This window comes from Odocoileus virginianus, chromosome 20 (assembly GCF_023699985.2).
Source record: "Odocoileus virginianus isolate 20LAN1187 ecotype Illinois chromosome 20, Ovbor_1.2, whole genome shotgun sequence".
Taxonomy (NCBI): Eukaryota; Metazoa; Chordata; class Mammalia; order Artiodactyla; family Cervidae; genus Odocoileus; species Odocoileus virginianus.
Window position 1 is genome coordinate 9689038 of NC_069693.1, and position 25695 is coordinate 9714732.

Sequence of the window (25695 nt, forward strand, 5' to 3'; positions counted from 1 at the left end):
CAGGGCAGAGAAAGAGAGAGAGAACTGGATTTTCTACAGTGTGGTCCAAAGACAGCCCTCTCTTCCTCTTGAAGGTGAGTGACCTGAGGTAAGTACATAGGCCTGAAAGATAACAGGTGAAAGAGTATTCCATGCAGAGAGGACAAGGAGACACATCTTTTGTAGGTCTGAGAAACAGTAGGGAGGATGATGGAGATGGAAAAGACAGCGTCAGAAGGAGGAGAGGAGATGTCTCACTCAGGGAGGTGATGGGGTCGAAAAGCAGACCATAGAGGATTCCAGAAGTTGCTTTAGGTGGTTTTTATTCTAAGTAAAACAAGTCATAAGAGAATTTTGAACAGACAACTAACATAATCTGTCTTAAACTTACAAAGGATCCCTTTACCACTTCAAGAACAAACTGTAGGAGGGGAAAGGTGGGAGCAGGTGACCAAAATAGAGACTGTGCAATAACCTGGGAAAGAGATGTCCCATGGGGACCAGGTGATGGACAGCACAGGGCTGCTGAGAAGCACAACGTATCGAGAGTTAACCATGAGAATGAACAACTGCTTGGTGCTTACCTAAATTTCTATCTGGGTCGCTGAATTCATCATCCAAAGCCTCTCTTCTCTATGTTTTGTATCTCTTTTGAAGAATGAGAACATGCAGAAGTGCAAGTTAAAATGAACATGTCAGAGCTAAAGTTTACTGGAAATTTGAGTTTCCAACTGCATATTTAAAATACTGAAGAGTGAAGTCTGAACAGCAGAGAAGAACAAATAGTAAACTCGGGACTAATGGTTCTGATTATATTTCCATTATCAAGGCTAATTGTTAAAAACTACTGTAATGATGTAAAGTAATTAGCCTCCAACTAATAAAAATTTAAAAAAAAAAAAAAAAAAAAAAGCTAATTGTTTTAGGAGATTTTGCCTTGATTATAACAATAATAAACAAATATTTTATGTTTCAAAAAAAGATACTGAAGGCCCTGTTTTTCAAACTTTGTATCATGACCCACTGAAGAAGTAGCATTTATTTCATGACTCAGACACATATGTAGGAATATGCATTACTAAAATGAAGGCTGAATGACCTATTTCTGACCAATGTCTATTTTCCTAAAATCTGTTTCCACTGGCTTTCACACCACTCATGCATCAATCAGGGTTTTCGCTGCAACGTGATCTACCCTTCCTAAGAGGCTCTTGATATTTTCTCTAATATTTGATTTAATTAAAAACAGCATGTAAGGCTCGATAAGTTGGCTTTATAATCCACTAATGGGACTGCCACTAATGGGACATGAGTGAAATCTGAAGAACAGACAAGGAACAGCAGGATACTGTTCATTTACTGTTCTTTGACCAAAAAAAGAAAAAGACCTGAGCAATAGCCTCTCATGTCCCACTGGAATTGGAAAAGTCTGGTCTCCAAACTTGGGGAACCATTTCAAGAACCCCAGAGCCTTCAAACACCAGGGTCACAAGACACTTGCAGAAAAAGGCTGTCCTCACCCACTGAGACCAGGTTCCAGAAGTTCTCCACCATCACATCCTGGTACAGCTTTCTCTGGGCTGAGTCCAGCAACCCCAGCTCCTCCTCTGTGAAGGCCACAGCCACGTCCTTGAAGGTCACTGCCTCCTACAACAAACAATACCAGCTCAATCTTATAGCCAGTGTCCCATGGGAGAGCGGCAGCACCAGGAGGGAGAGGAGGAGGATAAGTGGCTCTGGCTCCTGTGCAATGTGTAGCCTTCCCAGTCCCGCTCCTTCCATCCTGCCAACACCACACTTGACTTTCCTTAGCCTCACTGCAAGTGCAGCTATGAAGAAGGAAGCTTTGTGTATTTACCTGGTGTTCTCAGTGAACTCATAAACAAACTCCCTAGAATTCTAACTGCTGCATCCTGAACTAAAAAGGCTTCACTTTTTATTTTTGGCCATGCCTTGCAGCTTGTGGGATCTTAAGTTTCCTGACCAGGATTGAACCCAGGCCATGGCAGTGGAAGCGCAGAGTCTTAACCACTGGACCACCAAGTCGAAGTTACTCAGTTGTGTCTGACTCTTTGCGACCCCATGGACTATGCAGTCCATGAATTCTCTAGGCCAGAATACTGGAGTGGGTAGCCTTTCCCTTCTCCAGGGGATCTTCACAACCCAGAGATTGAACCCAGGTCTCCTGCATTGCAGGTGGATTCTTCACCAGCTGAGCCATAAAGGGAACTCCGCAAAAGGTTTCACTTTTTAATTACAATCATCAATTGTCCCTGAAACATTTACTAGTTTAGGCCCGGCAGTATTTGATGGCACCTGCCTCTCACTGAAGTAGGAACCAGGTGAGGAGGAGGGTCATATGAGGGAATTAACCAAAAGGCCATGCCAGGTTTCAAATGAAACCTTCTTTCTTTCCCCATTTGTCTTTCTCTTATCTAATGGTATACTCTGACTCCAGAGTCTTGGTTTTCTGTATAAGTATGAATTGGTTCCTCATTTTTCACAACCCTTTCATTTAAAACAAAGATAAAACCAAGTACGTACCTCTTTAGACAATTGTTCTGAGGTGTCAATGCAGTGACAAGTGCTGTAAGTACCACTGGACTTTTAAAATTAAGGTCATGGATTATTTCAATCAGAAGAAAAAAAATACTGGGTTAGCCAAAAAGTTCATTCCACCTTTTCCGTATCACCATACAGAAATATAGGAAGAAACTTCTTGGCCAAGCCAGTACAAGATGGAAAAACAAACAAACCAGTAAATAAAATACACACAGGGTCTGATTCAAGCACAGGAAGACAAACCCTCACTCTTGTCATGAGAAAACTACCAATAGTTATTTTTTCTGTGCGAAGAGGCAGTTTTATCCTGCTGTGCCGTATTTGGCTATTTTACCAAAAAACATTCAAGGCACCACTTATAAAATATACCACTTCAATTCTGCATATCTATTATGTCAAGGGCAAAAAGAGGCAATATTTTTCAGAATATATTTTTTGAGAAAAATGTTAAATCAGGAAAATCGTCACTGTAGCATTCGTAAAACAGTAAAAGTCCTAAACTAAAGGTCTATGAATAAAGAATAGTTTAAAAATAGGTACATAAGAAAGCTAAGAGCTGAAGAACTGATGCTTTTGAACTGTGGTGTTGGAGAAGACTCTTGAGAGTCCTTTGGACTGCAAGGAGATCCAACCAGTCAATCCTAAAGGAAATCAGTCCTGAATATTCATTGGAAGGATTGATGCTGAAGCTGAAGCTCCAATACTATGGCCACCTGATGTGAAGAATTCATTCACTGAAAAGACCCTGATGCTGGGAAAGACTGAAGGCAGGAGGAGAAGGGGACGACAGAGGATGAGATGGCTGATGGCATCACCAACTCGATGGACATGAGTCTGAGCAAGCTCCGGTGTTGGTGATGGACAGGGAAGCCTGGCATCCTGTAGTCCATAGGGTCGCAAAGAGTCAGACACGACTGGGTGACTGCACTGAAGTTTTTTGGAACATAATAAAGCAATTAAAAGTGAATGTTAGGTAGTATTAAATGAAAAAAGTTTTAAAATTGTATCTATGTTATAAAGGAACTTCTCTGTAGCTCAGATGGTAAAGAATCACCTGCAATGCAAGAGACCCGGGTTTGATTCCTGGGTTGGGAAGGTCCTCTGGCAAAGGGAATTGCTATCCACTCCAGTATTCTTGCCCGGAGAATCCATGGACAGAGGAGCCTGGCAGGCTACAGTCTGTGGGGTCACTAAGAATCAGACATGACTGAGCGACTAACACAACTACTACTATGTTATAAATACAAATACACAGTTATGAATACATATGATGAAGAGATTGCAGAAATGTAAAAGCAGCTAATTTGTAAGCTGGGAAATGGTAAAGTGGAAGATGTTCTTCATGTCCCTTAATTTTTCTTTTACTTTTCAAATAAAAAATGATGAAATAAAACCAAAATTAAAACAAAAACTAATTACATAAGACAGAAATTTTTTAAAAAGCACACATGGCTCACAAATGTCTTCACAGGCTTAGACTCTCCTTGAAAAAGAAAAACCCACAGGGAACTACAGTCAGTATTCTGTTTTTACAAAATATTTCCCTGTAAGGGAAAAGAATCTGAATATATATATATATACACACACACATATATATATAACTGAATCATTCTGCTGTACCTGAAACTAACACAACATTGTAAATCAACTATGAAAGTGAAAGTGAAAGTTGCTCAGTCATGACCGACTCTATGCGACTCCCATGGGCTATACAGTCCATGGAATTCTCTAGGCTAGAATACTGGAGTGGGTAGCCTTTCCCATCTCCAGGGGATCTTCCCAATCCAGGGATTGAACCCAGGTTTCCCGCATTGCAGGTGGATTCTTTACCAGCTGAGCTACAAGAGAAGCCCAAGAATACTGGAGTGGGTAGCCTATTCCTTCTCCAGTGGATCTCCCCAACCCAGGAATTGAACCAGGGTCTCCTGCATTGCACGTGGATTCTTTACCAACTGAGCTATCAGGGAAGCCATACTTCAATTAAAAACAAATAAAGAAAAACCGATGTAATATCTCTGAGTATGAAATGGTATTTTTAACAGCAAGAGAGACAAGCTCTACTCACCATGAACATGTTCATCTTCTCTCTCCTTCCAGGGAAGTGCAGAGTCCTAGGAAGACAGAGAGGGAAAGGAGAAAGAAGTCAATGAAAACTGGCTTACAAAAATGTGACTAACCCAGGCGGGGCTCGCTGTGAATCAGCAAGGCACTCAGTCGCCAAGTGGCTGCAGCCGAGTGGGCTTGAAAGGGATCCTGCACCAATACGGGATGCCCCCGAGACCCCTCTCATTAGCTGTTCAGGGAGCACCACGCCCACCCACACACAGTGGCCCCATCAGTGTGCTGCGGCTTCCACAGTGGTCATCTTATTCCAAGGTGTAACCAGAGACCATGTGAGTAAGAGCAGGCTTTGGAGTCAAGACGCATGGGCTGAAATCCGGGCTATACCACTCACTAGCAGTGTCATCTTTGGCAAATTATTAACATCTCTCTGCCTCAATTCTGTCATCAGCAAGTGGGGGAGAACAGGGGTATCCACCTCATGAGACTGGTGTAAGGCAGAAAGCTCTGAGAATCCCATCAGGATTTTATTTCTCAGCAACTGTGGTAAAGCAGATGATATTGTACAATTTGAAATGATCCTTATAGATGCAGTTTCTAACAACAGAACACTATCAAATATGGGCAGGTCCCAGGTGGTTGTCCCAAAATGCCAGTTTTTAGAGTTCTGCAAATCTCTGCTTGTATTCCTCATAATTTTGTTACCACAACATTAATATTTAAACTGAAATAGACAACTTTTTATAAAAGGTACAAAAATACATTTTTTCTTTTTAAGCAGGAAGTACCCTTTTGACAATTATGCACAGATGTAAAGAGAACTAATAAAAGCCTGGATTCTGCAACAATAATAAAAAACACCTGGACAGTCCATAACAAAAAATTCCATACAGGAATCTGAATTATAAAGAAAGAAATGTTTAAGAAATAAATGGATGAGAAGAGAGAGCTCCTCCCCATGGCAGAAAGCAAACTAATAACTGTAGAGTGAAAGACAGAAAATCCATGGGTGCTAAAATTTGGAAAAGTTTAGTGAGGAGTAAGACAGCCACATTGTTTCAAAATATTAATTGCAGAAAGGTCAACAGTTACTTGGCAGACACCTTAACCAAGCACACAAAACTGAAATCACCAGCTGGGACAAACCCACAAACTGATGTTTGCTTGGTATGATGCCTTTAGAGGGCTGCCTCACCACTTCTGGGGCATCACTGTTAATAATGCACAACCTGAATCCAATTATGAACAAATATCAGATAAACCAGGGCTTCCCTGGTGGCTCAGTGGTAAAGAATCCACCTGCCAATGTAGGAGATGAGTTTGATCCCTGGTCCAGGAAGATCCCACATGCTATGGAGCAACTAAACCCACGTGTCCCAACTATTGAGCCTGGCTGTGATCTAGAGCCCATGAGCCACAACTACTGAGCCTTTAAGCTGCAACTACTGAAGCCCATGTGTGTCCTAGAGCCTGTGCTCCACAAGAGAAGCCACCGCAAGGAGAAGCCCGTGCACCACAGCTAGAGAAAAGCCTGTGCAGCAACGAAGACCCAGTAGAGCCAAAAACAAATTAAAAAAAAAAACCACATTTTTTTAATGCATAACCTGAATCTAATCATGAACAAGCATCAAATAAACCACAGCTTCCTTGGGTGGCTCAGTAGTGAGGAATCTGTCTACCAATGCAGAAGACACAAGTTCTATCCCAGATCTGGGAATATACCACATGCTGCGGAGCAACTACTCCTGTGTTTCACAACTACTGAGCCTACAAGCCATAAAGCCTGTGCCCCACAACAAGAGAAGCCACCACAATGAGAAGCCCATGCACCGTAACTAAGAGTGTAGCCTGCTCACCCATGCAGCAACAAAGACCCAGCACAGCCAAACACAAATAAATAAAATTATTTTAAAAAATAATGTATAACCTGAATCTAATCATGAACAAAGGTCAGAGAAACCAAAAAAGAGGGACCTTCCACAACATAATTTACCAATACTCTTCAAAAATATCAAAAGTCAAAAAGTCTGAGGAATCATTCTAGACTAAAGAAGACTAATGAACTGAAAACTAAGTGCAATGCATGTAACTGGACTACACCTTGAAGAAGAAAACTGGCTCACCAAGACTTTATTAAAACCAACAAGGACCTACTGTATAGCACAGGGAAATTATACTCAACATTCTGTAGTAACCTGTAAGGGAAAAGAATCTGAAAAATAAATGAATCACTGTGCTGTGAAATAAACATGATATTATAAATCAACTAGATTTCAATTTTAAACAAGATCTTAAAGAAAAGACTAATAAAAAACGTTAAATATGGGCTGTGCATTAGATAATAGTACGTTACCAATGGCATTAACCTCCTTTTGATTAACTGGCTCTGCAAACGAAAAAATATGTAAGTATGATAAAGCAGTGAAAAACCACACTGCACTGAGGGCTAGTAACAAAAACAGCTCGAACTTGGTGTTTTCAACTGATCAACAAGAATCATGAAATGAGAAAAAGACAACACAACACAGACAAAAATAACCAAAGAACTGGGACCTCCCTGGTAGTCCAGGGCTTGAGAAGTCACCGTCCAATTTAGGGAATGCGGGTTGGACCCCTGGTCAGGGAACTAAGATCCCACATTCTGTGGAGCCACGAAGCCTACTTGCTGCAACTAAGACCTGATGCAGTCACTAGTAAATAATATTAAACAAAACAAAACAACAAAGAACTGTTCTCTCAGCAGACATGAGTGATAGACCACTTCATTAATAATGACTCCAGTCCCATTTTGTTTCTCTCATCCACTAGATACAAATCATTATGATATTCAGTAGTCAATTGCATCTCCTTCTTGACACCATCCAATCCAAAACAAACCCTTACTGCCTCAAGCTCTCCTCAACTCAGTTAACACAAACTGAAACCACAGAAGCAGCCGTACCTCACCGCCTCACACCAGGACACCAGTGCTGCATAGGCGTCCTTGCTGCAGTAAGCTAAAACAAAGTGAGCTTTTTGATTACAGGTATGTTTCTGGTGGCTGCTGGCTGGCGGTCACAAATGAGCAACTGAGCAAAACAGAAATAATTGGTGACTCCACATAAAGAGTACATGAGAACTCCTTATACTATTTTTGCAACTTTTCTCTAAGTTTGAAATTATTTTTATATTATTTCCTAATATTTTAATGAAAATAGTTATAGAAAACATTTAACACAGTATATCAACTATACTCCAATAAATATTTTAAGAAATAAAATTTAAAAAGAGAAGCTAGGAATTAGTCATAGTAATAACAATAGTATTAATAGTAGTGGCTCAATGATGACGACTATGGCAAAAATATCTAGTACAATAACTACTAGTTGATCTTCCCACTTTAGGCACACTTTAGCCTAGTTTATGAGGCCTTCTAGGTGGCTCAGTGATAAAGAATCTGACTACCAAGCAGGAGACTCGGGTTTGATCCCTGGGTGAGGAAGATACCCTAGAGAAGGAAAAGGCAACCCACTCCAGTACCCTTGCCTGGGAAATCTCATGGACAGAGCTACCTGGTGGGCTACAGTTCATGGGGTCCCAAAGAGTTGGACACAATTTAGCAACTAAAAAGGAGCAACAGCACTCTAGTTTAAATGACAGCAATGTCTCTACCCCCAAAAGCCTGGAAAGGATATATCTTCACATCTAATACCCTTCCATTTTGATTTTACACTTGCTAGCTACCTTCCGCTCAAGTCAGGATTTTTTGCAAGGATCCCTGACAACTGACAATCATTAGTGGGGTAATAAAATCCTCGGACTACAGCTCTGCTTTACGTGTGACATCCAGCAGGGTCAATTTCCTCAGCCTCAGTTTCCAGACAAGATCTCTCCTGAGCTTCTCATATTTTCATGTGCAGGGGAGTTACTACAGGATCTTGTTGGAATGCAAACTTCTGGGCCCCCTATGTAGAAATTCTAAATCAGAAGGTCTTGAACAGGGCTCAAGGCTGGGCTTTTCTACCCAAGTGATGCCAATGCTGCTGGTCTGTGGACCACAATTTGAGTAGCAAGGCAGTGTAACCTCAGTCTCAAAGAAAACAGCCTCCACTAAACAGATACATAAACAAAGAGTAACCAGACAAAAAGGCACTAAAATAATAACAGCTGTTATCTTTACACCCCAAACTTATGGGTCGGCAAGGAGATCCAACCAGTCCATCCTAAAGGAGATCAGTCCTGGGTGTTCATTGGAAGTACTGATGCTGAAGCTGAAACTCCAATACTTTGGCCACCTCATGCGAAGAGTTGACTCATTGGAAAAGACTCTGATGCTGGGAGGGATTGGGGGCACGAGAAAAAGGGGACGACAGAGGATGAGATGGCTGGATGGCATCGCCGACTCGATGGACATGAGTTTGAGTAGACTCCAGGAGTTGGTGATGGACAGGGAGGCCTGGCATGCTGTGATTCATGGGGTCGCAAAGAGTCGGACATGACTGAGCGACTGAACTGAACTGAAACTTATGGGTAATTAAAATTTTTCTTTACATCTGCATTACCATAATGATTGTTACTTCTATAATATAAATATTACTTGATATAAAATAAATGACCCAGTTGAGAAAACTAGCTTAAAATTGACAGAATAAGGAATTCCCTTGGTGGTCCTTGGTTAGGACTCAGTACTTCCACTGCCATGGGCCCTGGTTCAATCCCTTGTCAGGGAACTAAGATCCAGCAAGCTGTGTGGTGAGGCCAAAGAAACCACACACACAAAACACAACAAACAAACAAAAAAAAAACTTCACAGAATAACCTAAACCTTGCTCTCAAGGTCCCCACAGCTAAGTCCCAACCTACTTTCATGAAGAGATTCTAGTCAGTTCCCTATGCTCAAGAAGAATACATCAAAGAGATTAGCAAACCCAGGAGTTGGACTCAGCCTGCTTGGGGTTACAACCACAGCTCTCCCTCTTACTATTCAGGTGAGGATGGGCCAACAGGATTGTGTTCCCTGGCTCCATCTTCTTATCTCTAAAGCAGAGAAACAGCAGTACTGATGTACACAGCCAGTGAGATAGAAACATGTTCATCTGTATAAAGCTTTTGGAATGGAACTTACGTGACCAAGGCTGTTACAATCATTACTCATTACTCATTCATACGTTCTACAATTTATGTATCTTAAATAGAAGAATGCTCATTACTCATTCATACGTTCTACAATTTATGTATCTTAAATAGAAGAATGCCAAGTTCTACTCCCGTGGGTCTCTGTTGCCTCTTCCTTCGTGTAGTGCTTTTTGAGAAGTCAGGGCTGGGGAAGGAAAGAAGGTTGCGAAATCCCAGGATTGTGTTTGCATCCTCTATATTTCACACCTTCTTGTACCAGCTAGAAGAAACCCTCCCTTTTCTAAACAAGTCCGGAGTCCAGGACAATTCAGCTTCCTGGGCTCACAGAAACTCACTGTGAGAATCCGGGTGCTTCTGAATTACAGTAGGATTAATAACAATCATGCGTCAGGCAATTGTTGACCTTTTGCTATCTCTTTTTTCTCCAATACTGTATTAAGAATTACTTTTATTTCTCTTTTAAAGAACAGCAACGGAGGCACAAAAGGGTTAAGCAACTCACCCAGTGTGACAGAGTATGAAGCCAAAGAGCGAGCTTCATAAGTGGGAGGTCAGGTTAGTGGTGCAGAAAGCCGAGGAGACCCTCAAATCCCAAAAAGCACAACCTGAGCCCGCCCCTTCCCGGGACGCTACCAAACGCTCCGCCCAAGGGCACGAACATTATCACTCTTGGCCGTCAAACCTCTGCTTCTAGCCGCTGCTCCTCTTTCTCTCCAAATGAAAAGTCAGGAGCTGCCGACCCCAAGCGCATTTCGGGGGCGTTTGAATGGATCGTGAAAAGCAGACCTGAAACACCATCATCAAGCGAAAGATGGCTGCTACGTCGTCCTCCTGGGGCCGAAGGGCCTGAGAGTACCGGAGCTCCTGGACTACACTTCCCAGAATTCCGCGGGGAGATATTCGCTGTCCAGCTTTATTATACCTGCAGTATGCGAGCCTACTGGAGAAGGAAATGGCAACACATTCCAGTATTCTTGACTGGAAAACCCCATGGATGGAGAAGCCTGGTGGGCTACAGTCCATGGAGTCGCAAAGAGTTGGACACGACTGAGCGACTTCACTTTATGAGAACCTACACGGAGCTTTGGACTACACATCCCAGAATGCAAAGGGAGTGCGTGTGGGCCCTCCACACTACCGCCCTCTTGGACTACACTTCCCGCGAAGGTCAAAGCGGAAAACCGTCAAAGCGTCACCCCCTGATGAGGAAGTGGCCAGTGCCTCTGGTTTTCACTTCCCTTAACCCCTAAGGTCTCAAGCAAATGTCTTGCCATTCTATCGCGTCAGCCTTAGAACAGGCTTACACGCTTAAAGAAGAAGCATTTTGGACGTGTTCAAGGGCCTAAGTGACATAAATGCATTACCAGCCACAGAGGCTTCCTGGTAAACCCGAATTTTACTGTTTAAATAAAAGAGAAGGAAACTGGGCCTTCTTTGGAACGGGCTTAAGTCAAAAGTCAAAATACCTCAATCCCTGAAATGTGACCAAACATGCTATGTCCTTACTGGTTCCACATCGAGAGGGTCCTCTGTTGTAACTGTGTGTTCCCTCCTCATGCACATCTTTTCAACAGGAAAAGTGAAAGTCGCTCAATCGTCTCCGACTCTTTGCGACTCCATGGAGTATATGGTCCATGGAATTCTCCAGGCCAGAATACTGGAGTGGGTAGCCTTTCCCTTCTCCAGGGGATCCTCCCATCCCAGGTTTCCCACATTGCAGGCGGATTCTTTACCAGCTGAGCCACATATGTAAAGAATCTACCGGCAATGCAGCAGATGCAGGAGACACGGGGTCGATACCTGGGTCGGGAAAATCCCCTGGAAGAGGGCATGGCAACCCACTCCAGAATTCTTGCCTGGAGAATTCCATGGACAGAGGAGCCGGTCAGGATACAGTCCACAGGGTCGCAAAGAGTCAGACACCACTGAAACAGGTGAGCACACTGTATCTGTATCCACTTCGTTTCCAGCTGCTGAATTTCCGCTCTCCATGTTCTATATTTATGGTTAAAGTACAGCAAAAAGATTCAATGGTTGAAGCATAAATTTATCTGTGTATGCAAAAAACAATTTTTTTTTAAATTTTGAAATTGGCTTCTGGGATCCTATCATAATTTTGATCTTTATATGCCTTATGACAATATAGAACAATCATATTATGAGGTGTTAACTACAAGGGATATTTAGTAGTAATTTTTTCAAACTCTATTGTAATGTCCTGCTTTGATGGTACTATTGAATGAAAAAACTGTAACATGAAGTCATAAAATGAAAAATTACCACAAAATGCTCCTAACTACGGAAAACCACTATGGAAGAGTATCCCTTTACACATGATCTTATGCATGTTTACATACAGATGTATGTGTGCATGCACACACACACACACACACACACACACACACACAAAGATTCAATTATACTCTGAAGGTTACAATCTGTGACCTATCAAAGCCCATACTGTGTATCTTTTGCCATTATATTTGCCAGAATTTTAATGTCTTCAGATTAATATACAAATATAGCAAAACTCAAATTCCTGCAGCTGTACACTTATTTCCATTTAAAAAAATTCAGTGACATCATTGATGTGGTGCTTATCTTTTCATATTTAAACTTCATAATCTAAAGCATTCAATTATATGATTTTTAGATCAAAGAGATGTATAACCTATATACTGATAACTACTCCTTTCCCAAAACCATGCTTTACTGCTACCAATAGGTCAAAGGACATAAATGTCAGTCTTGCCTCAATAATACATTTAATAATTTTGTCAAATTCCTACAAGTTTCCTGGGTATTTTCCTCATGGATGTGGGTGACGAATATGGCATAGCCCCTAACTGACAAGTTTTGACAGAAGAAAAGCTACAGTATTTAGTAAGCAAACATTTCAAAGTCTGGATAAAAATGAAAGGAATTAGAAATCAGTAACTTCAAGGTCGACCAATAAAATTTTTTCTAGTGACAATTTTTGTGACATTTTCAAAATGTTACAGTAAATCCTGCCTTAACATTGAGTGACTCACAAAAAATCAATTGTACAGTTACCTATTGTTGCAAAGTTAGTAACATTTTCAGTTTGTACTGTCAGAAAAAAAATCAAAAGACAGTTCAATTTATATTAGACTCAATCCTTGGAAAACTAGACAGGGCCTCAGACAATAACCCTACTTGAGAACAGAGGCTGTGGGAGGCAAGGAGCCAGTTGCAATAGGCTCATATCATATTAATACTGCAGATTATAATATCAAGTGGTTTTCTGTACTTCAACAAATGATCACTTCCTGAATTAATTTTACTTGGTAGCTTTCCTCCTCTGAAACAATTTTCAAATAGTGTACATTTCCCCCTTTCTGTTTATTTAACATATATGAACTGAGCACACCTACAAGCAAGAGTTGATGTTAAGGTTGTGTAGATTCAACATCCAAGTCCCTGCCCTCATGGAGCTCACATTCTCTTGGACATCAGTTTTGACAAGCCCATCCTTACACTTTCATTAAAGGCAAGACCAAACTCTTCCTCTTTAAGTGCTATCGCCCTAAGTGGTATCTAACAAATGTCAAAGTTCTGAATGCAACCCTTATTGTACCACTCAGAGGAGGTTTCTGCTGTGTGGTCTGGTGAACACTGGGATATGCTCAGCTACTGCTTCGACACCCAATGCCTTCCCTCCTATGAGACCTGACACTTGCAAGAACTCAGGGTTGCACATGAGTTTTTTGAAACAATCATTTTGTGGAACTTCTTTCCTCTGACAGTTCCTTGATGTTCTTACCACTCTCATCACTTTCATATATCTCCAGTATGAATTTTGTGATGACTTACAAGATTGGAGCGCCAACTGAAGCTCTTACCACACACGTCACACCTGTAAGGTTTCTCCCCTGTGTGAACTCGCCTGTGATACTGAAGCTGTGAAGACCGACTGAAGACTTTACTACACACGTCACATCTGTAGGGCTTCTCTCCAGTGTGGACACTCTGATGAAGCTGAAGACTTGAGGCCTGACTGAAGTGCTTCCCACACTCCCCACACTTATATGGTTTCTCTCCTGTGTGGACCCTCTGATGCATGTCGAGGTTCAGGCTCCACTTAAAGCCCTTCCCACACTCCTCACATTTGTATGGCTTTTCTCCAATGTGGACTTTTTGGTGGGCTTGAAGGTGTGAACTCCGACTGAAGCTCTTGCTACATTCCTCACATTTGAATGGCTTTTCTCCACTGTGGACTCTCTGGTGGGTCAGAAGATGAGATGCTTGACTAAAGACTTTTCCACACTCCTCACAATTGTACGGTTTCTCTCCAGTGTGGATTCTGCAGTGAATTTTAAGATCGGCTCTACGACTAAATCCCTTCCCACACTCTTCACATTTGTATGGTTTCTCACCAGTATGGATCAGCTGGTGAATCTGAAGTCGTGAATTCTGATTGAAGCCCTGCCCACACTCCTTGCACTTGTAGGGTTTCTCTACACTGTGGGCCTTCTGATGGATTTTAAGATATGAACTCTGACGAAAGCCTTTCCCACATACCTCACATTTATAGGGTTTTTCTCCTGTGTGGACGACCAGATGAACTTGATAATGGATTTTCATCCTGAAGTTCTTCCCACACTCATCGCATCTGTATGGTTTCTCTCCTGTGTGGACTCCCTGATGGGCTTGAAAACTTGAACTGTAAATGAAGCCCTTACCACACACTTTACATACATATGGTTTCTCTCCCGTGTGAATTCTCCGATGGGCCTGAAATTGTGAAGGTTGAATGAAGCATTTACCACACTCCTCACATTTATAAGGTTTCTCTCCTGTGTGGACCCTCTGGTGGATATGCAGATTTGAGCTACACGTGAAACACTTCCCACACTCCTCACATTTGTATGGTTTCTCTCCAGTATGGACCATACAATGACTGTTAAGTGCTGATCTGCGGCGGAAATTCTTACCACATATATCACATTTGAATGGTTTCTCCCCAGTGTGGATTCTCTGATGTTCCTGAAGATGTGAAGCATGAATGAAGGCCCGTCCACATTTGTCACAATTGTGAGGTTTCTCTCCCGTGTGTAATTTACAATGAACAGTAAGTGTTGATCTACGACTGAAGCCTTTCCCACATTGCTCACATCTGAATGGCTTCTCTACAGTGTGGACTTTCTGATGAATTTGCAGCTGTGAACTCTGGCTGAATTCCTTGCCACACTCATCACACTTATAGCGTTTCTCTCCTGAGTGAACTCTCTGATGAATGCAAAGTGCTGAGCTGTAACAGAAGCTTTTTCCACACTCACAACATGTATGAGACTTCTCTCCTGAGTGTATTTGTTGATGAAGATCAAAGTTGGAGAGATCACCAAAAGATTTTGTACATTCATTACACTGAGGAGGTGTCTGGCCAGTGTGAATTACAGATAGTCCGGCCCCATTCTGGCCAGGGGAGTCATGTTGTTGGTGGAATTCAAAATTTTATCATGGAGTCTTGACACCTGGTTAAGTCACTTGCAATGTACTGCCAGATCTGCCAGCAGGAAAGCTCTTCATGTGGTCCTACTTCTGAAATAGTCTCCATCTCACTTTGGATCTTTTCTTCTGCAATGACACAAAATTCAGAGATGTGGACAACTGAAGGTTCTGTTTGCTGTTTTCAAGATTTCACATTTAGGAGAGAGTATGAGACTTGAATGAATCCAGAGAATGTTCCGTTTGTCTCTTCCATTGTGTGTCATGTGCTCTGGTTTGCATGCCAATGGAAACCAAGTAGTGGTCCAGGTCACTCCTACCCACTACCACTAAACCTAACAAAACCCGTTGGTGCGAGTTTCCTACATGAGGTGCAAGTTAAACATCAAAAATTTAACTTGAAAACTGGATAATTAGATGCAAACTGTTCACCTATAGACACTTTCTATTGGATTCAAAGGCAGTGTAGAATCTCAGATAGTAAACTTTATAGTTAGTAAATGATGCAGACAAAAAAAGTTATAGAGATGATAAAATATGAATCAACTAGAACTTTAAGAGAAAGCAAAAACTTTTTTCCAACTAAACAAAACTTGGAAGAAACTAAGATGCCCTTCAGCAGGTGAATGTATAAATAAAAAGTATGGTACTTCCACACAATGGAATACTATTCAGTGCTAACAAGAAATGTACTACCAAGCCAGGAAAAGATGTGGAGGAAATGTAAACACTTATTTCTAAGTTTCTAAATGGAAGCGAATCAGACAAGCATATATACTGTATAATTCCAACTATATGACATTCTAGAAAATCCAGTGCAGCCAAATAAAATAAAGTAAATAAAACTACATATTTAAAAAGAAAGAAGAACCAGCATCATCATCAACAGGAAAGGGGTCATCACATGAAATACCTGTGAAAGTTATATATATAAATCTCCAACACCTGAAATGCAGGTTTTGGTTATCACAATGCATGCATTTCTTACCATGGTTCATGCTTTTTTTTTTTTTAAAGGCCCTCAAAAACTGAGTTTAACTTCTTGAATTACTTTGCTGTACTGCAGAAATTAGCACAACATTATAAATCAACTATTCTTCGATTTATATTAAGGAAAAAAAGGAAAGAAACTAAAATAGAAAGGAATTCAGAAAACTGACTAAATTTTAAAAACTAAAAGGAAGAAAAAAAGAAAGTAATCAGATAGGCAATCATCAAAAGACAAAAAATGCTCTGCAACCTCCTTCCTTGACTCTGGTTTTTACATGACCTATAAAATCCCATTCACACTGAGAGAAACAGAGGTCTCCCATCCCATCCATCAAACTTACAGAGTCAACAAATATTTACAGATGCCTGCCACATACTGGGCTGCTCCTGGTACTCAACAGGACAGACAAAACTCCACACCCCTGGTGATCACACTCCAGGGCTGAGAGAGGGGTGATAAACAAGCAAAGTCTGTGAGATCCAATAAGATGCAGAATGAGGAGAGAAAGGGGAGAATTTTACACAGGGTGGTCAGAGAAGGCCTCTCTCATGATGTTGGAACTGAGCGGAGACCTGAAGGCAGAAAGGGAGGGAGCTGGAAGACTAGTGGTAGAAGAGTAGGTCCGGCAGAGTTAAGGGCTCAGAGGGGAAGAATCTGCTGTGATCACAGTAACTGGCCCCCAAAGAACTCACATCTTGATTTTTGGAGCCTAGACTATGTCAGACTATGTGGCAAAGGGGAATTAAGATTGCAGAAAGGATTTAGGCTGCGGATTAGCTGACCTTAACATGTAAGTGCACCCTCTCCTTTGGGGTGGAGTGGGAGGCTCAATGCAATCTAAAGTCTCCTATGAAGCAGAAGCGTGATGCAGGAAAAAAGCGGAAGAGGGACACGTGACAAGGGAGGACGGGGCAGAGACAAGCGATGTCGCTAGCTGTGAAGCTTGAGGAAGGTGGCCATGAGCCACTGGAAAGGCAAAGACACAGATTCTCCCCCAGAATCTCCAGAGTGAAACCACGCCACACCTCTGACCTCTGGAAGTGTAAGACGTTCAACGTGTGTCGTGTTAAGCTATGGTGTTTGCAGTGATTTGCTCAGGCAGCCACGGGTGATACAGCATCCCTGTCGAGGCTGAGCCATGTGTGGTGTACAGCATGGGTGGGAGACAAGGAGCGAGAGAAAAGGAATCAGAGGGACAGTGGGGGACCATGAGCAGATCCTGGAGGACTCCAGAAGCCACTTTAAGAGGTTTAACTTTAAGAAAAATAGGAAGATATAAAAGGTTTGGAAGAGAGGAATGGCATCCCTTTCCAAAGTGATTTCCTAATGGCAGTCCTTCCTAAGCCTCACTCTTGGCTGCTACCTGGAGAACAGACTATAGGAGGGGCAGGGCAACCAGTACAAAGGTGTGTCAAAGAAGAGGTCTGGCAGTTTGGATGAGATGACAGCCAAAGGGTTGGAGAGAAGTAAAAACACATGGGAGGGCTTCTCTAAGGACCCCCATCTGCCTGGTTCTTACCTGACTTCCCTTCTCTTTGAGTTGCTGTCTTCACCACCCAAAGCCTTTTTTCCTCTTCTAAGTGGAATATGTGATATCTGAAGGGGTAACACCCTGTGAACATGCAGAGTAACATATTTAAAATGAACATACTCTGTGACTGATTGATGTTGACGTTTGGTAGAAACCAACACAATACTGTAAAGCAATTATCCTTCAATTAAAAGCAAATAAATTTAAAGTCAGGAAAAAAGAAAAGAAAATGAATACACTAACAGTACAATTTACTGGAAATTAAAATTCCTGTATCTAATGTTGGTCAATGAGTCAAAACAAGCATAATGAAAATATTTTTAAGAAAATATGACCTATTTGAAAAAATACTGGAACTTCTCTGGTGGTCTAGCAGTTAAGACTCAGAGTTTCTATGCAGTAGGCACGGGTTTGATCTGTGATCAGGGAACTAAGATCCCTCATGGCCCAAGGTGCAGTCAAAAAGTAAAAAGGAAAACAAAAAACCCCCAAAATACCAATATTTCAAGACCTGGACACATAAATACAGTAAGTACTACAGAAACCAATTTCTCACCCGTGCCTATTTTCATTAAATCTCCCCCTCACTGGTTCTTATATGACTCACACAAATGGCCAGAGTTTTTCCTGCAATGTATTCCATTCTTCCTGACAAATTCTGATATTTTTCTCCCTTATTTTATTTTGTTAAAAATCTTTGGCATGAAAGTCAGGTCCCCACATGCCATGTCAAGACCCCAAACGCCTTCCACATCTGAGGACACAAAGCCAAACCAGGGAGATGACCTTGTTAGAAAAGGTGCCTGGGAGCTCTCTGTGACTAAGTGACTAAGTGACTAAGACTCTGCACTCCCAATGCAGGGGGCCTGGGTTTAAATCATGGTCAGGGAGCTAGATTCCACATGCCGCGACTAAGACTCGGAGCAGCCAAGTACATTTTTTTTAAAAAAGACAGGGCGCCTGTCCTCACCCACTGAGACCAGATTCCGGAAGTTCTCCAGCATCACATCCTGGTACAGCTTCTTCTGGGCCAAGTCGAGAAGCCCCAACTCCTCCTCCGTGAAGGTCACAGCCACATCCGTGAAGGTCACTGCCTCCTACAACAAACAATCTCAGCTCAATCTTACAACCAGTGTCCAGTGGAAGAGGGACAATGCCAAGAAGGAGAGGTGGTTGATGGGAAGATATTCCGGCTCCTGTGGAAATGTGTAGACTTCCCAGCCCCCCTCCTTCTGTCCTGCCAACACCACACACTGACTTTCCTCAGCCTCTCGGGAAGTGAGGCTATGGAAAAGAAAGGATGGGTGAGATATGAGTTCAGCTTCTGAAGGACTTCAGTCAATTTGTAGAGTTTCCAGCCCTTCTTCTATCCTGCCAATCCACACACTGATTCTCCTCAGTGGCTTCCTCAGTGATTCTCCTCCCTCAGTGGCAACAGGCTGACTGAAGTCCCTCAGAGTCTGGACTCACTTCCTACCCATCCTCTCCACCTTCTTGGCACTTTCCCTTTTCAAGCAGCCACTGATTGTAAGATGCACATTACATGTGTCTGGTGTTATACCAACATTTAAAAAAAAAAAAATATATTTATTTATTAGTTTGGCAGAACCAGGTTTCAGTTGCAGCATGCAAATTTTTAGTTGGGGTGTGTGGGACCTAGTTCCCTGACCAGGGATTGAACTCAGGCCCCCTGCATTGGGAGTATGCAATCTTAGCCACTGTACCACCAGGAAGTCTCCCCAAATCATTTTAACAAACTAAAATCCCACAAGCCGCGTGGTGTATCAAAAAAAAAAAAAAAAAAAAGAGAGAGAGAGAGAAAGAAAGAAAGAAGAGCTGTGCTATGCTATTATTTGGATATTCTACCTAAGAAACAGCCAACACAACACAGATCAAATATAGTTCTTTCTATATTGAATGCATAGTACATCAAGGACAAAAAACTGACATTGTTTTCACAACTGATTTGAGGGGAAAAGGTATCATGGAAGAGAGCTGTCACTGAAGGGTTGACCAGAACAGTCAAATTTGTAAACCACCTAAATGTCTACAGGTAGGATGTAGTCAAAAATAAAAAGCTGCCAAAAAAAAAAAAGAAGTGTATCAATACAGTGTCAAATGTGAAGTACCCATTTTAAAAAATATATAATATTAAGGGAACAAAGTCAAAATTTAAAGTTAGATGTACACCTAAATACAAATACAGTTATAAATGCACATGAGGAAAAGACAAAGAGAAAATAAAAACAGTTTGCCAGTAGGGAAGTAATGAAATGGGAGAGTTATTAATTTCTAGTCATTTTTCTAGTCCATAAAATATATAATAATCACATAAAATAAAAACAAACACAAAGAAAACTCAAGAAGGACAACGTAATGTCTCCCGCATCTCCTGTTCTGCTTGAGTCATCCCAAAACAAACGTGCAACAATCTGAGCAATGAGATGGAACTTTAACGTGAGAAAGGCAGGTACTACTCACCTTGAGTGTGGTCATGTTTCCTTCTATGCCTAGGGATGGGCACAGTCCTGAGTGTGCCCAGGAGGAGCAGAATTGTCTGAGGAGGTCAGAACTGTCTGAGCGAGTTCTGAGAGTCTGAGAAGGCAGAAAAAGACATGAAAGAGTAGCTTGGGTCACAGATGGTTCTTGTGAATGAGTGCATGAACGTTCAAAGCAGCATTACTCATAATAACCTACAACTGGAAACAACTGGAATGTTGGCCTATGTGTGAATGAACAAACAGAAGACAGACACAAAGGACTACATACTGTATCATTCTATTTATATGAAATGTCTAGAATAGGCAAATCTATGGAGACTGAAAGTATGTTAGTGGTACCCTGGCTTTCTGGAGGGAGAATGGGGGTTAACTAAGGAATCCAACTGCAGAAATGAAATTGTTCCAAATTATTATGGTGATAGTTGTGCTGCTCAGCAAAGTTACTAAAAATCATTAATCTGTACACCTGAAATGGGTGAATTCTATGATACACATATTTCAGGCTGGTAAAAATAAATGTTTATTAATCTACATGTCATTTAGATTTGCAATAAGAATTTATGGGTTGAGTCAATACTAATATTTATATATAAATGAATAAATAAATAAGTAGGGAAGGAGAAGCTTCTCTTTACAGTAGATGTAAATTAGTAAATGTATCTCCCTATTAAAAAACTTTAATAATTAAAAAAAGAGATAACTTTACAAGGAAGAAATCTGACAGACATTACCTGAGCCTAGGAAACAAAGCTGAGTTTACTAACTAATACAGGGATATACTGATATCCTTTGGCTCCAGCTATGTTGCAGTGACAAGGACACCTCACACTTCTGTGGAATCCCTGCCAACAATGCATAATCTGAACTTAAAAATGGAAAACATCAGACGAACCTCAAATGAAGAACTTTCTCCAAAATAACTTGACTATATACACCCCAAAAACATAGACAGCGTATTAAAAAGCTGAGACATTACGTTGCTGACAAAGGTCCGTCTAGTCAGAGCTATAGTTTTTCCAGCAGTCATGTATGGACGTGAGAGTTGGGCCATAAAGAAACCTGAGCGTCAAAGAATTGATGCTTTTGAACTGTGATGTTGGAGAAGACTCTTGAGAGTCCCTTGGACAGCAAGGAGATCAAATCCGTCAATCCTAAAGGACATCAACCCTGAATATTCATTGGAAGGACTGCTGCTGAAGTTGAAGCTCCAATACTTCGGCTACCTGATGTGAAGAACTGACTCATTGGAAAAGACGCTGATACTGGGAAAGATGGAAGGCAGAAAAGGACAACAGAGGATGAGATGGTTGGATGGCATCACTGACTTGATGGACCTGAGTTTGAGCAAGCTCCAGGAGTTGGTGATGGACAGGGAGGACTGGCATGCTGTCTGTGGGGTCATAAAGTCGGACACGACTGAGTGACTGAACTGATACTCCCCCAAAATATCAAGAACAAAAAAGACGAAGATTGTAGAATCATTCCACATTAAAGAAGAACCATATGATTATTTCAATAGATGCAGAGAAAGCCATTGAGAAAATTCAACATCCATTTATGATTAAAAAGAAAAAAAAAACCCTCCAGAAAGCAGGAATAGAGGGAACATACCTCAACATAATAAAAGCTATATATGACAAACCCTCAGCAAACATTATTGTCAATGGTGAAAAATTGAAAGCATTTCCCCTAGAGTCAGGAACAAGACTAGGGTGCCCATTCTCACCACTACTATTCAATATAGTTTTGGAAGTTTTGGCCATAGCAATCAGAGCAGAAAAAGCAATAAAAGGAATCCAGATTGGAAAAGAAGAAGTGAAACTCTCTCTGTTTGCAGATGACATGATCCTCTACATAGAAAACCCTAAAGACTCCACCAGAAAATTACTAGAGCTAATCAACGGATATAGTAAATTTGTAGGATATAAAATTAACACACAGAAATCCCTTGCATTCCTATACACTAACAATGAGAAAACAGAAAGAGAAATTAAGGAAACAATTCCATTTACCATTGCAATGAAAAGAATAAAATACTTAGGAATAAATCTACCAAAAGAAACAAAAGACCTATATATAGAAAACTATAAAACACTGATGAAAGAAATCAAAGAGGACACAAATAGATGGAGAAATATACCGTGTTCATGGATTGGAAGAATCAATATAGTGAAAATGAGTATACTACCCAAAGCAACCTATAGATTCAATGAATCCCTATCAAGCTATCAATGGTATTTTTCAGAGGATTAGAACAAATAATTTCACAATTTGTATGGAAATACAAAAAACCTCGAATACCCAAAGCAATCTTGAGAAAGAAGAATGGAACTGGAGGAATCAACCTGCCTGACTTCAGTCTCTACTACAAAGCCACAGTCATCAAGACAGTGTGATATTGGCAGAAAGACAGAAATATAGATCAATGGAACAGAATAGAAAGCCCAGAGATAAATCCATGCACCTATGGACACCTCTTTTTTGACAAAGGAGGCAAGAATTTACAATGGAGAAAAGACAATCTCTTTAACAAGTAGTGCTGGGAAAACTGGTCTGCCACTTGTGAAAGAATGAAACTACAACACTTTCTAACACCATACACAAAAATAAACTCAAAATGGATTAAAGATCTAAATGTAAGACCAGAAACTATAAAACTCCTAGAGGAAAACATAGGCAAAACACTCTCTGACATAAACCACAGCAGGATCCTCTATGATGCACCTCCCAGAATATTGGAAATAAAAGCAAAAATAAACAAATGGGACCTAATGAAACTTAAAAGCTTTTGCACAACAAAGGAAACTATAAGCCAGGTGAAAAGACAGCTTTCAGAATGGGAGAAAATTATAGCAAATGAAGCAATGGACAAAGAATTAATCTCAAAAATATACAAGTAACTCCTGCAGCTCAATTCCAGAAAAATAAATGACCCAATCAAAAAGTCGGCCAAAGAACTAAACAGACATTTCTCCAAAGAAGACATACAGATGGCTAACAAACACATGAAAAGATGCTCAACATCACTCATTATCAGAGAAATGCAAATCAAAACCACAATGATGTACCATTACACGCCAGTCAGGATGGCTGCTATCCAAAAGTCTACAAGTAATAAATGCTGGAGAGGGTGTGGAGAAAGTGGAACCCTCTTACACTGTTGGTGGGAATGCAAACTAGTACAGCTACTATGGAGAACAGTGTGGAGATTCCTTAAAATACTGGAAATAGAACTGCCATATGACCCAGCAATCCCGCTGCTGGGCATACACACTAAGGAAACCAGAATTGAAAGAGACACATGTACCCCAATGTTCATTGCAGCACTGTTTATAATAGCCAAGACATGGAAACAACCTAGATGTCCATCAGCAGATGAATGGATAAGAAAGCTGTGGTACATATACACAATGGAATATTACTCACCCATTAAAGAGAATACATCTGAATTAGTTCTAATGAGGTTGATGAAAGTGAAGCCTATTATACAGAGTGAAGTAAGTCAGAAAAACACCAGTACAGTATACTAATGCATATATATGGAATATAGAAAGATGGTAATGATAACCCTGTATGTGAGACAGCAAGAGAGACACAGATGTATTGAACAGTCTTTGGACTCTGTGGGAGAGGGTGAGGGCAGGATGATATGGGAGAATGGCATTGAAACATGTAAATTATCATATGTGAAACAAATCACCAGTTCAGGTTCGATGCATGATACAGGATGCTTGGGGCTGGTGCACTGGGATGACCCAGAGGGATGGGATGGGGAGGGAGGTGGGAAGGGGGTTCAGGGTGGGGAACACATGTACACCCATGTTGGATTGAAGTCAATGTATGGGAAAACCAATACTATGTTGTAAAGTAAAACTAATTAATTTTAAAAAATTATGTCAAAAAAATGAAAGAACATTAAGAAAAGTATGAGAAAAGCTCTGTAAAATGTTTATAAACAAAAAATACAACATAAGGCATAAAATTGGACTTTGAACTTGGGGGGAAACCAGTTATGAAGACTTTTAGTTAAAAAACATAACAAAATAAATACAAGACTGTGGATTATTTAATAGTACATTATCCAATATGCTATCTGGCATTACTTATTTATGATTAACTTAATAGGTATCTACTAGATAAAACACTATTCTTTAGTATAATATCTAACATTACCAAGTATGTGATGCTAAAATTCTACAATCAGTCTTTCTGAAATCCCTCTTACCTAGACACCTCCTGATTTCATGGTATATGGGCTTCCTTCATGCAGAAAGTTAAGATAAGCTGTCATTGAATACAGGTACCTTCCTGGTATTATTTGGCTGATGGAGGTACAGAGCAGATAGGCAAAATGTAAACAATCAGTGAATTTGGGTAACAGGTATATAAGAGCTCCTTATACTATTTTTGCAACTTTTCCATAGGTTTAACATTATATAAAGATAAAATAGCCTTAAAACTCAGAAAACAGTCATAGGAATGGAAATAATGAAAATAGTAAGACTAATCAAGAAATTATATGGAAGTTCATTAGTTTATTCTTTCTTATCAGTGTTTGGAAATTCCCATAGTTAAAACACATAAGGGGAAAACCATTGAGAAAGGCGTGATTTAAAAAAAAAGAATCTGCAAAATGTTTATAGACAAATATACAAAAAGAGCCACTAAGCAAAATGTATTAGAAGCTTAACACTTGCTATCATTACACCCTGGATTAATGAGTAATTAAGAAATTTCCTCTCTCAAATTTCCTAATTCTTGAATGCTCCACAATAAAAGCCTGTAAGAAAAAGAAATATTGTTCACAACAAGGGAAACAAAATAGTTGACAATGACTTTAAAAACTCACAGGAAAGTCCAAACCCATCTTATTTAAGGCCCTTCACAATCAATTCCTAACCATGATGCCTGATTCCACCTGGTTCCTAAGCCTTAAGGACTAAAAGAGTATAAACTCAAACTCTGGACTGATTGCCTGAATTTCAACCCCAAGTGAGCCCCTGACTTTGTGGGTGACTATGGGCACATAATTTACAGCACTCTGAGTATCAATCTCATTTTACAGAAGGGGGAAAAAAGCAACATTTCTTTTCAGAGTCATGTTGTGGCACAATGTATTTATTTGTGTAAAGCCCTCATCATTGGGGTTTCCTTGGTGTCTCAGAGGGTAAACAATCTACCTGTAATGCAGAAGAACCGAATCAGATCCCTGGATCAGGAAGATCCCCTGGAGAGAAGACAAAGGCTACCCGTTCCAGTATTCTTGCCTGGAGAATTTCATGGACGGGAGGCCGAAGGGCTACAGTCCATGGGGTCGCAAACAGTTCAACAGGACTCAGCGACTAACACTTTCACTCACTGAAGTTAACAATTAAGGGTTAATTATTATCAATGCTCATGTCCAATTACACATCAGATACATTCTCTGATTGATATAACTGCCATTGTAAGAGAAAAATATTAAGTCCTACTCACGTGAAGCTTTG

General features: G+C 40.7%; 1 protein-coding gene across 1 annotated transcript in view; it reads right to left on the reverse strand.

Annotated features, from left to right (window-relative positions):
* Positions 1 to 25695, reverse strand: part of LOC110137025 (zinc finger protein 208-like) — a 34885-nt gene that overhangs the window by 4311 nt on the left and 4879 nt on the right. The window contains 8 exon segments of the mRNA XM_070451580.1: positions 1500 to 1626; positions 4607 to 4652; positions 10640 to 10772; positions 13469 to 13524; positions 13526 to 15187; positions 15189 to 15315; positions 17697 to 17789; positions 18679 to 18805. Of these exon segments, the coding sequence (XP_070307681.1) occupies positions 1500 to 1626; positions 4607 to 4652; positions 10640 to 10772; positions 13469 to 13524; positions 13526 to 15187; positions 15189 to 15315; positions 17697 to 17789; positions 18679 to 18805 (2371 nt within the window).